Consider the following 15,608-nt stretch of genomic DNA (forward strand, 5'->3'; position numbering starts at 1 on the left):
ACACGTAGGATTTCTTTGGAAAATTTCACACAAAATTTCCAACATTTCCTTTCATATTAAATTTCTTTTTTTTTTTTCAGATCTTTATTCTAAACATCATGCATCGTATTGATATAACAGTGCATCCTGGGACACAAATTTTCCATTATGTTTGCCCTGTCACATTCGCTGTAATTAATGGCGATAAAACAGGATTGGAATGTTTACTACGCTATGGTTACCAAGTTAATGATTACAGAAGCGAACTTTTTAACAAATATATTTGCAAATCGTAAGTAAATTTTTCATATTCATTTTACTTCCTTTAAATATATTCTAAAATACAGTTATTATTTTTAACTGAATTTTTAAATACACATTACAGAGAGGAATAAGTATGCGCATATTTTTCTAGTTTTAATTTGTCCCGAAGAAATTATATTATGTCTTTGAATTTAACTATTAAGATATTACCATCCGTATGTAGCTGTTAAACACCTTTTTAAAAGTCATCTTCATTTAATTTACAGAATCTCAGTGATCAATAAATTAATACATACTCTGTTGGACCGTAAAAAATGGTTACAGGCGAAAATATCGCGGCAAAAACGACGAAAATGTTGCGGAGAAAACAACGCAAGGCAAAAACTTCGTGCTACGAAACATCGTTGGAGAAAACATCAGAGTTCTGAAACATCGTGGTACAAAATATCGTGTCGTCGAAAATAAAGGGGTTCGAAAACTTTGCAGTTTAAAAACATCGTCGTCGAAAATATCGTGGTAAAAAATAAGATATCTACAAGTCATTCGCATGATGATAACATCGCAGACATGCTTTTTCCAGGCTTTAATAATTGTAAATTGATATTCCCATAAAAGCGCAAGATGAAAAGAGAGATGGAAGAAGCGCAAGATGGAAAGAAGGATAATTTTTACTTTCATATTTTTTATTAACTAATAAATTTTTGCTGGTAAAGTAACAAGGAAACTTAAGCATAGAAAATTATTGCAACTTATAGCACTTAATAGAATTTTAAACCGACATAGTTAACTAAAAAAGATCATTAATAAATCATTTTTTATAAAGTTTTTAATGGTAATTTTTCATGAAATGTATAATCTAAAAACGATTAGAAAAAAGATGATAAGTAACTGCATGACCTTTATCAATAAAAAATTTGCTAACTTATTTATGAGATTACTTTCTCTACTTTTGTTAATCTAATACTCTTATAGTGAAAATTATTTCTTGTTTTGTATCAGTTTATTCTTAAAGTGTTATTAAAATTTTCATGCACAGTTACTTGAATTTCATGCAGTCAGTTACTTGAATGTCAAAAGTCAGCTATATAGTATTTCAGTAGGGTTTGGATTTATTAGATTATGCCTCCTTTGTGGAGTACATTCTTAGAAAATTGGTTCATATGCACAATACACTTTAGGAAAATCACGAAAATCTTCAAGCAGAGTTTTCTTTGTTTTTGATATTTAGAAATAATGTATACTTGCAGTGAACCTTCTTGGTGACTATCTCCCTAAGACAGTGTTTTTGAGATCAATAAACTTAGGTTTTGATCATTACACAAGTTCCCCACATCCAGATAAGATTAAAAAAATACGGAATTTTGAGTGGTCGCTTTAAATTGGATTGCTTGCATTTACTTTTAGACTTAGACATTTCTTATTAGCATTTTAAAAGTATTACTTAATTTTTCATATACATTTTATTTGATAATTTCGTAGTTACTTATTGAACTTACAGTGACCAACTTCCCAAGACAATTTTAATGTTTTTCTTCGGTGTTTCTTAATTTTCAGAATATCTTAATTTTTGCGCTCTAGAAATCTGTAGCGAAATTTAAATTAATATTTCTGAGTGAGATTCTATTTTGCGGCTATTCTTTGTCCTCTGAATTCTCTGCCTAGCAACTCTGAAGCGACTAATTTTTCTTGTAAATTTTTAATTAAAAATAAAATTTAATGAAATAAAAACTTAATTGAATTTCCCTTATATAATTTTCAAGGATAAAATCTACACATATTTTACAATGACATTTATTTTCAGTGCCTGAAACGCTTCAAGTATAATTTTTTTTGTATTTAAATGACAAACTGTTAGGAATAAGAATATGTAATATTTTTATGTATCATTTTAAATGCTTTAGAAACATATGATTTTGAATATTAATCATAACTAAATTTTAAAATCCGGGTCCGCTTCGTTACATGATTATTTTTTAATTAAAGTAACCAGAAATAATATTTTTGCAGTAAAAGGAAAATATTTAGTGCTTCTACGCATAAAACTATTGGAAAAAGATATCTTGAAGGAAGGCATATTAATTTCCATAGTTTATGTTTTAAATCAAACAAAAGTATCTTTTCGTTTTAATAATTTTATAAATCTTATATTTTTTTTTTCATCTGTAATTAACTGCAGTTTTAGTTTCACTGTTCAAATTAATAAACAAAGATATACTGTGAATTAGGTAAATCAATGATAGGTGTATGTAGGAGGTACTGCCTATGGAGGGACGATCAGTTGCAACCCTGCCTCCTCCGAGATTCGAACGCGGAACCTTGGTGTCGCAGCCCGGCTTCCCAAACCACTATACCGTCTAGGCGGCTTAAATCTAAAAGTAAATGTAAGCAATCCAATTTAAAGCGACCACTCTAAATTCCATATCTTTTTAATCTTGTGTGGATAAGGTGAACTTGCTTAATGATCAAAGCACATGCTTATTGATCTCAAAAACACTGTTTGTCTTAGGGAGATAGTAATCAAGAAGGTTCACGGCAAGTATACGTTATTTCTAAAAAACAAAAACAAAAAAATCTGCTTGAAGATTTTCGTGATTTTTCTAAAGTGTAATGTGCGCATATGAACCAGTTCCTGAGAATGTACTCCACTAAGGAATCCCACCTCTTAAGTAAATAGCCGTAGTGTGCTTTGGCATAATCTAATAAATCCAAACCCTACGAAATACTATATGGCTGACTTTCGACATTCAAGTAACTAACTGCACGCTGTGCATGAAAATTTTAATAACACTTTAAGGATAAACTGACACAAAACAAGAAGTAATTTTCACTATAAGAGTATTATATTAACAAAAATGAAGAAAATAATCCCATAATTAAGTTAGCAATTTTTTATAGATAAGGTCATGCAGTTACTTACCTTCTTTTTTCTAATCTTTTTTAGATCATACTTTTCATGAATAATTACCAGTAAAAATTTTATAAAACTGATTTATTAATGACCTTTGTTAGTTAACTATGTCGGTTTAAAATTAAGTGCTACAAGTTGCATTAATTTTCTATGCTTAAGTTTCCTTCTTACTTATCAGCAAAAATTTATTAGTTAATAAAAAATATGAAAGTACAAATTATCCTTCTTTCCATCTTGCGCTCACAAATTATTATGGGAATATCCATTTACAATTATTAAAGCCTGACAGAAGGATATCTGCGATGTTATCATCATGCGATGATTTGTAGATACTTTAATTTTTACCTCGATATTTTCGACGACGATATTTTTAAACTGCAAAGTTTTTGAACCGCTTTATTTTCGACGAAGATGTTTTGTACAACGATGTTTTAGAACTGCGATGTTTTCTCTTTGCGATATTTTCTCCCACAATGTTTTGTAGCACGACGTTTTTGCCCTGGGTTTGTTTCTCGTTTCTTCACATTTTCGTCCGCGATGTTTTTCCTTCGATGTTATGGGCGGACACTTAAAAAATAACTGCCGTAACAATAACTGCACTCATACAACATAGTCTGATAAATTCGAAATTTTGCATGGACATTTTTCTCAAATATAAAAATGTTCAAAGTTTCGTAAACAATGAATGGTAACTCTGATCATAGGGCCTATTTCTCTGAGAATTCTAGTAAAGACTAGACAGTACGTTGTGAAATAAGGGGCCACTGGCTATGAAGACGGCCGATGAAAGGTAATGGTTGCTGCAAAATACTATGAACAGCTGTTTCGCCAACAAGCCTGAATTGGTACATCATTATTTTCCGTTAAACCGCAAGCTGTAACTCCTTCTATACGATCTGCAGAATCTTCCATCATTTCAAGATTCATTATTGAATCAGGGTTACCCTCAAGCTGCCCTTTAAGACATGTGCCTTTGCCACCTTAACACTGACAACTTCGTTTGGAATGGTAGCGAACTCGAGCATCATGGTTAGTCAATGACTGGCATCTCGCTGTCTTCAGTGACAATTCTAATTTCAATATCGAGGCAGATAACCATTGCATATACGTATAGAGGAGATCGAGTCAATTCTTCTAAAAAGACATTATTATGTGGAGGCTTACAGCTAAATACTTTTCGTATGATGATATGGATATGTCTTATGGTATCAAGTTGCTCATTGTGGTCAAGCGTACAACTATAATTACACAGTGATATGTCGATAACATATTGCGACCAGTTGTGCGATCCATCATGGACTATCATTCTAAGGTAGTTTTGCAACAAGATAATGAGGTTCGTATATTCGCTGTTTCAACTCTTGTTTGAACGGCAAGATCTCCAGTTTTTTGCCAGCTGAATACGTATAGAACATGCTAGGCTGTTAAGTAGTAAGAGGCACAGTACGTCGGAAATCTGGCATAACAATTGAGAAACATTTGGTCAAATCTCTTGCAGAATGGCATTACGAATATGTATCATTCTTTACCTCTGGTTATAGTTGCACGCACTGCAGCTAGGGAAGAAGTCCGCCGAAAACATGGCGGACAAAAACGTTGCGCAGAAAGAAGGCAAGGGAGAAAACGTCGTGGTACAAAACATCATAGGAGAAAAGTAGGCAAAGAGAAAACATCACAGTTCTAAAACAACGTGGTACAAAATATCGTGGTCTAAAATAAAGCAGTTCAAAAATTTCGCGGTTTAAAAACATGGTCGTCAAAAATATCGTGGTAAAAAATAAAGTACCTACAAATCATCACATGACGATAACATCGTATGCATGCGTTTTCAGGTTTTGAAAGTTGTAAATGCATGCTCGTATAAAGATCATAGAGAGTAAGAAGAAAAGAGGGATTCTTTTACTTCTGTATTTCATACATTTAAACGAACTAATAAATTTTTGCTGAAAACATAAGAGGGAAACTTTCTATAAAAAGGAAATTATTTAAAAAATGAAAATGAGTAGAAAATGAATGCAACTTAAAAAGCTTAGTACAATTTTATTTATATAGTTAATTAACAAAGGCCATTAATAAATCAAGCTTTTTTTATGAAGTTCAATTGATAATTTTTCATGAAAAATACTGTCTAAAAATGCTTAGAAAAAGGAAGATAAATCACTGCATAAGGTTACCTCTATAAAAATTGCTTAGTTAATGATCAGATTATTTTCTTTTACATTCATTAATCTGATATTGTTTTAATGAAAATTACATGTTGTTTTGTTTCCGTTTATTGTTAAAATGTTGTTAACATTTTCATGTATAGCGTGCAATCAATTTTTTAGATGTCGATTTGTTAGTTATGATGAAAGTCAGTTACATAATATGTCACTATGCGATCTGAAAGACACATGTGTGCGATGTTATCGTCATGCGATGATTTATAGGTACTTTATTCTTTACCACGATATTTTCGACGACGATGTTTTTAAACTGCAAACTTTTTGAACCGCTTTATTTTCGACCACGATATTTTGTACCGCGGTATTTTAGAACTGCGATGTTTTCTCTTTGCGATATTTTCTCCCACGATGTTTTGTAGCATGAGGTTTTCTCCGTGACGTTTTCGTCCGCGATGTTTTTGCAGGGATATTTTCGGCTGTAACCGCTAGGGAAATTTCCAATATTACTAACTGTGATATTTAAGAAGAACTACTAGCTGCTAAATTATCTTAGAACCTTGAAATAGTTTAGAAATGTTTAATTTGATTAAAAAGAAATACTTTTCTCATGATGCTTTGTTTATATTTTAAAGAAGAGTGTACATTTTCATACCTTAATTTCTAAATTATATTTTAGATGAACTCCTTTTGTAGAAATCGCAATATTGTCAAAGGAGAAGAGAGACAAAAATTGCTAAAGCCTTCTTCTAATATAAAAGGAAAGAATGAAGTAAACTTTTAATAAAATAGTTTATAGGTCTTAGCAAAATCACTGAATGAAGTGGTCTCAAACTGGCAGCTTGTTGGCCGCATGCATCACCCAAAAGAATCTTACACTACCGGCAAATACATTTTCCGTAAATTATTATGACATCAATTATTTATTGAGACAAAAAGTTGGAAGAAAACGTTTAATATATTTATGCTTTGGAGTACTGTTAGCCCAAGAGGGACGTTAGTCCCGAATGGGATATGAGTCTCGAAACGGCATTTTGCGTTGAATCACTATAAACGGAGTAGCACCTTTCAGATTGTTGCCACCATATACTATCGCCTTGTATTACATTTAAAGAAATTAAATAATCAAGAATCTGCATAAATGCATACATATTTCTCGCATTTTGAAAACCAACGGTAGCTAAAGTCATCAATTTTCAATAACATAGTCCTCCACCTGAACATGGCCACCTGGAAGCCCGAATTTTGAATTTATTTGTTTTATTATTTGTTTTATTATTTTTTTACTAGCTATATTTTTTAGTAAGGTCTGCAGGACTTAACTTTAGTTCCCTGATGAAATAGCAACCCTACACATTTTAAAAATAAACCTTCACAGAACTGTCTTATTAACTTACGTAGTGACGGATATGTACAAATTTAAGATTAGAACGCCAGTGCCTTTTCTTAAGGTACATTTAGTTAATGTGCTTGGAACAGAGCACATTTATGATATCTACAAATTACTGAGTCTTAATATTCCTACCGAAACGTATAAGTACGAAGAAAGTATGGCAGTGTTGCACAATGCCACAACTGCCAGTATTTCCTCCACTCCTCAGAAAAGTGTAATGTTGCTCCAAGGTGTGTTTAATGCTCCTTACCTTGTAGAGACATTAGGTTATTTCGAAGCAAGAGAGACGAAAAATGAGCAATGTCGTCGCGGGGACTCGAACCCCGGACCTCTCGAATACGCGCCGAGCGTGCTGACCACTACACTACGAAGGCATGCTGAGAAGGCGGGAGAAATACCTTATAACCTCGTAAAAGTTCTGATCCTGAGCCAAATTCATAAAGAAACTAATCTGTTACAATTGTGGTGCCGATCGCGCAGTTACAGCCGAAAACATCGCGGGAAAAACATCGTGGACGAAAATTTCGCGGAGAAAACAACGCAAGGCGAAAACGTCGTGCTACAAAACATCGTGGGAGAAAACATCGCAAAGAGAAAACATCACAGTCCTAAAACATCGGGGTACAAAACATCGTCGTCGAAAATAAAGCGGTTCAAAAACTTCGCAATTTAAAAACATCATCGTCGAAAATATTGTGGTAAAAAATAAAGTATCTACAAATCATCGCATGACGATAACATCGCAGACATGCTTTTTTCATACATGCTTTTCGCAAACATGCGTTAATAACTGTAAATGGATATTCCCATAATGATTTGTGAGCGCAAAATGGAAAGAAGGATAATTTTTACTTTCACATTTGTTATTAACTAATAATTTTTTTCTGAAAAAGTAAGAAGGAAACTTAAGCATAGCAAATTAATGCAACTTATAGCAATTAATAGAATTTTAAACCGACATAGTTAACTAACAAAGGCCATTAATAAATCATTTTTATAAAGTTTTTACTGGTAATTTTTCATGAAAAGTATAATCTATAAGTTGCATTTAATATTCTATGCTTAAGTTTCCTTCTTACTTTTTCAGCAAAAATTTATTAGTTAATAAAAAATGTGAAAGTAAAAATTATCCTTCTTTACATTTTGCGCTCACAAATCTTTATGGGAATATTCATTTACAGTTATTAAAGCATGTATGGAAAAAGCATGTCTGCGATGTTATCGTCATGCGATGATTTGTAGATACTTTATTTTTTACCACGATATTTTTGACGACGATGTTTTTAAATTGCGAAGTTTTTGAACCGCTTTATTTTCGACGACGATGTTTTGTACCACGATGTTTTAGGACTGCGATGTTTTCTCCCACGATGTTTTGTAGCACGACGTTTTCGCCTTGCGTTGTTTTCTCCGCGACGTTTTCGTCCGCGATGTTTTTGCCGCGATGTTATCAGCGGACACCCGATCGCGCAGCCATTTATCGATTACATCCTAAAAATCCAAATAACCTAAAACGAAAAACCTACTGAAAAAACCCAGGCTGTTAATGAAATACAAGTTGATCTACATGGCAGTGTTATATCCTACATTAGTCAAGTAAACGTATGTCGCCCTGACTAACAGCTTGCACAAGCGGTGAAGAAAAATCATCCAAAACCACTGATACTAATTTCCTCTACGCTGCTCGACAGAGCTCTCGAACAGCATCTCTGAAACTTTTGTATAGTCATGAACATTATTCGTGAAGTAAAGGAGATTTTTAGTTATTATTCTACATTCGGCATAATTAAAACGATCTCGGAAAACATGGATGAGGTTCATGCGGCCACAACACCCTTGACAATATCTTCGTTTTATTTAATATTCTGGAGGATATTTTTAGTGGAAATTTATCACGAGTAAATAGAAATTAAGCTTACCTAAATTTATTTTCATGTTTTGTACTTTCGATCTGCACTTAATATCTAATATTTGTGGTAACTTTTTGTTTAACCTGTTTCTCGTAATATTCTATATTTGTATATAAATTACTTTGCCATGTATTTTAGTAATTACCTTTGAATATGGCGTTACTTGTTCTTGTTTCATCAGTTCGACGGCCGGAATTAATAGCCCCAAGTATGGACATTATTAATTATTTCTATAATATTTGAGTTTTGTGTAATAAATACCTTACAGTACAGTTTCGAAGTGATATATCGGAAAGTAAGAGTTTTTCAATGGAGGTAGATCTACGAACCAAGGCACTCTGGTGACTGCAGCACTCTACCAAGAACAGTAGTGACAGATGAACAAGTGCTAAATAATACTCGAAAAATTAAAATATATTTTTCATATAATATTTGGCATAATAAAAGTTAAGAACGATTTTCAAATTTTTCTCAATTTTTGAAAGTTAAGGAAAAGTGAAGAATTAGCCGTATATTAAATATAGTTAAATATTCATATGCGCATGATTCCTATCTTATTTTTTATTAAATAAATCTTTGCAATGAAATTTGAATTAAAAAAATTTCTGGTTTTAATTTGGGTAAATAAAAAATGATGTTTTATGTAAATTTAATGTTTGCAAACCTAATAAGAGCAGTGAAAGATACTTTGTTACTTAAATAATAATATTTTCATTGCACCAAAATTTATCTTTATAATTTAAAAATAAAATAGCTTTAAAGCTTTCAGATTTTATATTACGCCCAAAGGGGTGTGTTTTTAAAGTTTTGTGTGCTACCTTTATTTATTAAATATCACGTTCTTCGCATTTAAAATTCAATTCAGCAGCAATATCACAAAATATTTTTTCACAATGCGAGAAACATACATATATTTATGCAGATTGTTCATTATTTAATTTCTTTAAAGGCAATGCAGGGCTCTAACATTTGATAGCAACGATTTTAAAGTGAAACGCCGTTTTATAGTGAACGACGCAAAATGTCAAAAATGAAATTAATAGCCCTTCTTTGCAAATCGGCCTTTTGGCCTAAAGACATTTAAAACGCGGGGAGTGAAAAAAATAATTTAGCACCCACTTACAACGACTACGACTAATTTAAAAAAAAAATGTGTCAAATGAAAAAAAAAAAAAAAAAAAAAAAAATAAGAATCAAGGTATTGCATTCAATAACAAAATGAGTAGTTGATGATAAAAATTATCAAGCAGTTGCCATTTGAATAAAAAGATACAATTTAATAAGATAAAATTTTACACAAATAACAATAAATTATGTGTCTTTTCGTATTACCATAGACTAATTTTCTAATATAATTTCATGTGATTAAACTGTATTTTTGGCTTTGGAATAAGCGAAACGTTTCTCTGCTGAAGCCTTCATGCATATAACATGTTTTTTTTGGGGGGGGGAATTAAATCATATTTTTAAATTTACAAGAAAAATTAATAAGTTTATTGCATATTCTGTTAAATTTTCAACCTCCATAAAATTTTTATCTTCATCTCCTATAGCGCAGACGTTTTTAAATATACAAAAATTAGCAACAAATTTTTTTCATTTTATTTCTGTAGTATATAAATTATTTGATTTAAGTTGTGGGACAACTTCCAACTGAGAAATCTTAGCTATTTGCATAATACCAACTATTTGCATAATAGTTACATTTCTATTTCAGATTCATTTTTGACTGCAATCTGGGTTACAACGAGATGCCAAGAAAAGACGAGACATTATGTTGCAATTTTCTACGTTATACGTACGATGACGTTCCTGCTCATCATTTCACTGCAAATAAATGTAATGAAAATTCGTCAGATGATGAGAACTTTGAAACGCAGTCATCCAGAAAGTACATTATTAACGAAGTTATTATATTTCTTTTGATGTTTGCTACACGGAACTCGCCACAACAGAGATCAGACATGGTTGATTGTTTCTTTCTATGTTGGAGAGCTCGGCCAACACCATATGTGCGACTGCATGAAATAACCCATACTATCTCTGAAGAAGTAAAAAGTTCCTTTTGTCGCAAAAAGTGCTGGAAGAAGGTGCTTAAGCATTGCCAGCAGTATAGTTGTATATTTAAAAATATATCGGAGGGTCCTGTGATGCCCAGAACACTGAAACACTTGAGCAGATGTGCTGTTAGGGTAGCGCTTGCAAAGTCCTACGCCTGGCATTCAGGAATCAATAAGTTAGATATTCCTTTTCATCTCAAATCATACTTGCGTCTAGAGATATAATTAAAATTAACAGCTTAACTTACTTGAAACTTTGCATTAAAGTTTTCAGCGTTTATGATCTTTCGAAAAGTTCACATTTCTGATTGTTATTGGTTAGGTTTGCTTTAAATTCCTCTCATACTATATTTTGAATTTTTCGTCGCTACTTATGTTTATTTATACAAACAGTTCAAAATTTATGTGTGATTATTATTTTACGAAACGTACGTATGTTATATTACGTAATTTATTAAAAATAGTTACTGCCTTAAATCTAGTTCTTAACTTTTTATGTGTTAACTTTATTAAATATCATGTTCTTCGCACACACGCTACATAAAATTCAGTTCAACAGCAAAGTTATAAAATATTTATAAACAGCATATCTTTAGAATTCCAGGCAGAGTATTAGAGGTTGCCATACATATTTTTATATTCACTGTATTATTTCTTTGAGCCCCGGTGGCGCAGTGGCTCATCGCACCACAGTTCATCGCTGAGCAGCACCACAGTTCCGAGGTTGGATTTCCGGGCTGGGGAAGGTCCACTCAGCCTTTCATCCCTTGATTTCCATCACTTGGGTCGATAAAATTAGTACCAAGTTCGTTTGGGGACTAAACACTGGGGGTCCTGAAACCAAGCTGACCACTTGTTCAGGGCATATGCTTACGCACCCCGGAGTCCACGGTCAAGAAAGCAGATTTCGGGCACTGCAGGCCTTGGCCTATTAGAGTTGTTATGCCACTGAGTTTAGTTTATATTATTTCTTTATAAACTATTCAAATAGTTATCATAAAGAAGGAAAAGTATATAATGATTTTAATGAGTGTAATTCCATAAAAAATATTGAATACTTTTAATTAGATATCTTATGATTTTAATATATGTTTATTTAAATCAATCATATTAAAAAGTAAATTTTTTTTCTTAAAAGCTGTACTTATTGCTTTTAAATCGCTTAGTTTATTACATAGGGACATTCCAAATTAAATCTGAAAGTATCTTAGGCTTTACTAAATGGCTAAACGCTAGCGCGTGAAAGATAAAAGTACTTTATTTCCTGCCACGGCAACACATTGCTTTCATAACGCCGAGTTTGTTAATTAAAATTGTAAGAAAAACATCTTAAATTTTTCCAAAGGGGAACAGTCTAAAAAATTCATTAAGGTTTTAAAACAAATAAAATATAAAATTTGAAATTCGGTCTTCCAGGCTCACGTGATTGGATGAAGGACTACGTTATTGAAAATTTGGTGGCTTTAGTTGCTGTCCTTTTTTTCCCCCACAATGCGAGGAATGTACATACATGCATCCAGAGTCTTCGTTATTTAATTTCTTTGAAAATAAAGCAGGAAGAAAATTTGGTGGCACAATTTGAAAAATCATATGCCGTTTATAGTGAACCAATGTAAAATCCCATTTCGAGATTAATAGCCTCTTTTGTTTTAAAAACGCTCATTATTTTCTTTACGTCCTTATCTAGCGATCGTTAATTAAAAAAAAAAAATATAATTTTTCGAAACGAAATTTCTAGCATTATACTCTAATGTGCAGAAAAGTTTAATTTTAATTGTAGCTAAAATTTCTGTTCAAAGATGAACATGAATTATTTTCATTTAAGGAAGGCAAATGAGCTTATGGCTTCAGTTTCAAAATCTTCCGATTAAGCAAATTGCAATGCGTTTTGTCATTCTTATGCATAAATCAATTCATGCAATATATAATCATCATCACACAATAGATAAAAGTGCTACTGAATGCCTTTTATTGACAGTCAAACTTTCCATTTACAATTGTTTTGAATAATGACATTCAGAATATTTACAAAATTATGATATATATCTTTCTCATACTTAATTTTTTAAAGAATTCCTGTACATTATCAATACCTTTATCGAAATTCATTTCTTAGCCTTTAATGGCTTTTATTTATCATTAAAATGCTTATTTACTAATTCGTATTAGTAATTTTAAATAAATATCATTCGTTCATTTATTTAAAATAGTAACAAAAAGAAAACTTCTTATTCTTAAACTCTAACCTACATTAAAATAAAACTTTTGGAAAGCAAAATTAGAGATATAAATTATTAAATAAACAAAGTGCTAGGAGATAAGTGCCACCCTACATTTTGCCAACAACTGCTTATAAAAATCCCGAGTAAACATCTTCAACTTTTCAAATTACATTCATTCCTAATGTCATATTTTATTAAAAGTTTAAGAAAATTTTAATTTTGAAAAGAAGCTATTAGTTTTCTACATTCTTTTTGTCGTTTATTTGCTCATGCTTCTGGAATGCTAAAATAAACTTTATTTGATAGTATTTATGCAATTATGTGAACTATCTTCTACTTTCCTAGTTTTAAATATACTTAGATAGATTAATTTGCTCCAAAAATCTTAATATAAAATTTAAAATGTTTACACGTTTAAAAATTTAAAATAATAAAAAAATATTAAATTTTGCATTTTTTTGTAATAAAGAGAAGATATAGTTTACCTTTGCTCAGAAGTTCGAAATCAAAATTTTGATCTTCTTTTTCACAAATTCTTAGTTCATTATCCACTTTAATCAATATTCCTTAATCATTCCTTGCATATATTAAAATATGAGTTAAGATAAATAAGTCATGGACGCAAACTGTGTTTAAAAACTATTAACATTTGTCTGAATTTAATTCAAGAGTGTGATTTAAAGATTAAATAATACGTGTCTTTAATCTTTGAAGATTTAAAGATTAAAATAATTTGAAGCTTTAAAGATTAAGGATACGTTTGTCTTAAATTTCCCAAGAAATTTATCTGTTATTAAGAGGGATGTTGTAATAGTACATTAGATAGAGTGACTACATTTGAATATGTGGTAGCTTTCTATATTTAGGTATTTCACTGATAATTTCTGTTTAAACGTTTTAACAATACACTGAAGTCATTTATAAGTGGTATGTGGTTTTGTTTTTACAATTCATAATGTAAAATAAAATTTGTCCAAATTTTCTTAAAACGAAAAAGGAATTCGTAATTGTTCTTCATTTTGAAAATGATAACAGTGTGTGATAATGTAGAAACTAAAAGGTCGGGCTCCAGATAGCTGAGCGTCTGAAGTTTTTTAGAGAAATTTAAGATAGTAAAGAAAATCAAGCTTAGGTAAAATAGTGAATTAAGTCATTATGCAACTTTAGTGAATTTTACTTAACTAACGTATCCTTTAACTAAGAATGTAAAGCGCATCCCAGGGTGGTCATAAACACAAGTACACAATGTGGTCATAAAAAACATCCCTGATATATGAACCTCTAGCGACCTATCCGCTCAACCAATCAAAATGAAACTTCAGATATTATTATTTGAAGACATACGCTCGAGATTGTGATGATTTAAAACGAAAGAGCTCACACGGTTACGGTAGCAGTGAAAACATTTCGAAATTTTCTAAGCAAACGCCTACCTTTTCCCTGCGCAAATTGATCCGCGCATTAGTAAACGGCACTGGAACGATGTACGTAAACATGCACATTTGTCCTTTACCTAGGTAAAGCAATAATCGATTGCTCATTCCGAATGAAAGTCATACATTTTTTGCTTTTTGTTTGAATACGCCATCTTTTAGTACCTATGCTTAAATCAAACTATCCAAGTTAGCAGATGTCTAATATGCACACGAAAAACATAATGTGCACAACCTCCCGTGTATACAGCGAACTACAGCGAGATGAGACTGACAATGGGAGTTGCGCGGGAGAAATAAGCAGTCGTCAGCGTCAGCTCAGTGAAGGAATTGTTTTTTTCTAATGGCGGGCACTTGCCTATGCCGGCATTGGCCACTCCTAAGGCCAGATGTGGTGGTCTCTTTATTATGGAGGCAGCCAACAGGTGGAACACCTTTGCCTTCTATGAAGGGACAGACAATTTACATCCATGCCTTCTCTGGGATTCGAACCCAGGCCCTTTGGTATCGCAGTCAGGCTCCCCTAACAACTATACCGTCTGTGCGGCCTCAGTAGAGGAATCAACACTAGCCAAACAGAGCCTTAACGAGATCTACCGAAAATGTCCCCGCGAGCTACTAGTAGCTCGTGATCGATGGTTTAGCGATAACTGAGCCAAAACGAGGTCCATGTTCTGTAGAAACTGTACGTGATATGGTTATAATTTGATGAAACTGGACATCATATGTTATGGACCGCGATCTGGAGGACCTATGTTCCTGTTGAAGAGCATAACACGATTACCGCAGGTCCATTATATACTGCAAGAAGGGTTACCCTCAGTTTAGATGTACCAAAAAACAAAGTCTTCAAGTTTCTGCCCTTTGTTCCCGGATGTTTCCTTATCGAATCCAGCGCTTGCAGATGCAACCTCAAAAAGATATGATGAAGGTGGCAGGTGGGCGCAGCGGGGTATTATGGAAGGCTGAGGTGCATTTCTCCTTAACTGGGGACGTAAACTCCAAGAATTGCATTCACCTGGCAGACGAAAATACTCAAGATGTGGCACCAGAGCTTTTGTACCAAACTAAAGAGTTTGTGTGGTACGGCATAGCAAGCACATTCGTTCTTCGTACTTAAACGAACTTGAACTTGTTCGGTACTTAACCGAACAAGTTATTTCCACAAGCATGGAAACATATGCCATAAGTACTCAGTATACAAGAAAGTTGCAGAATCATGTAATTCCAGAATTGCAGTAGCAAAATGTCGTTAATGGCATCGTATGGATGCAACA

General features: G+C 32.5%; 1 protein-coding gene across 1 annotated transcript; it reads left to right on the forward strand.

The window, feature by feature from the left end:
• Positions 1-11,584, forward strand: LOC118184285 (uncharacterized). The gene is made up of 2 exons (XM_035353936.2): positions 1-271; positions 10,334-11,584. The coding sequence occupies exons 1-2, from the start codon at positions 99-101 to the stop codon at positions 10,899-10,901; spliced, it is 741 nt and encodes a 246-aa protein (XP_035209827.1). The 5' UTR covers positions 1-98; the 3' UTR covers positions 10,902-11,584.
• Positions 11,585-15,608: the final 4,024 nt, after the last annotated feature.

This window comes from Stegodyphus dumicola, chromosome 1 (genome assembly GCF_044657685.1).
Source record: "Stegodyphus dumicola isolate Sdum_Otavi_A_Nest chromosome 1, ASM4465768v1".
NCBI classification, from domain to species: domain Eukaryota; kingdom Metazoa; phylum Arthropoda; class Arachnida; order Araneae; family Eresidae; genus Stegodyphus; species Stegodyphus dumicola.

Excerpts from the sequence above, each read along its gene's own strand:
- LOC118184285 (XM_035353936.2), top strand. The coding sequence starts at position 99 with ATGCATCGTATTGATATAACAGTGCATCCTGGGACACAAATTTTCCAT. Across the intron at positions 272-10,333 it reads AACAAATATATTTGCAAATC|ATTCATTTTTGACTGCAATC; the intron begins GTAAGTAAATTT and ends TTTCTATTTCAG.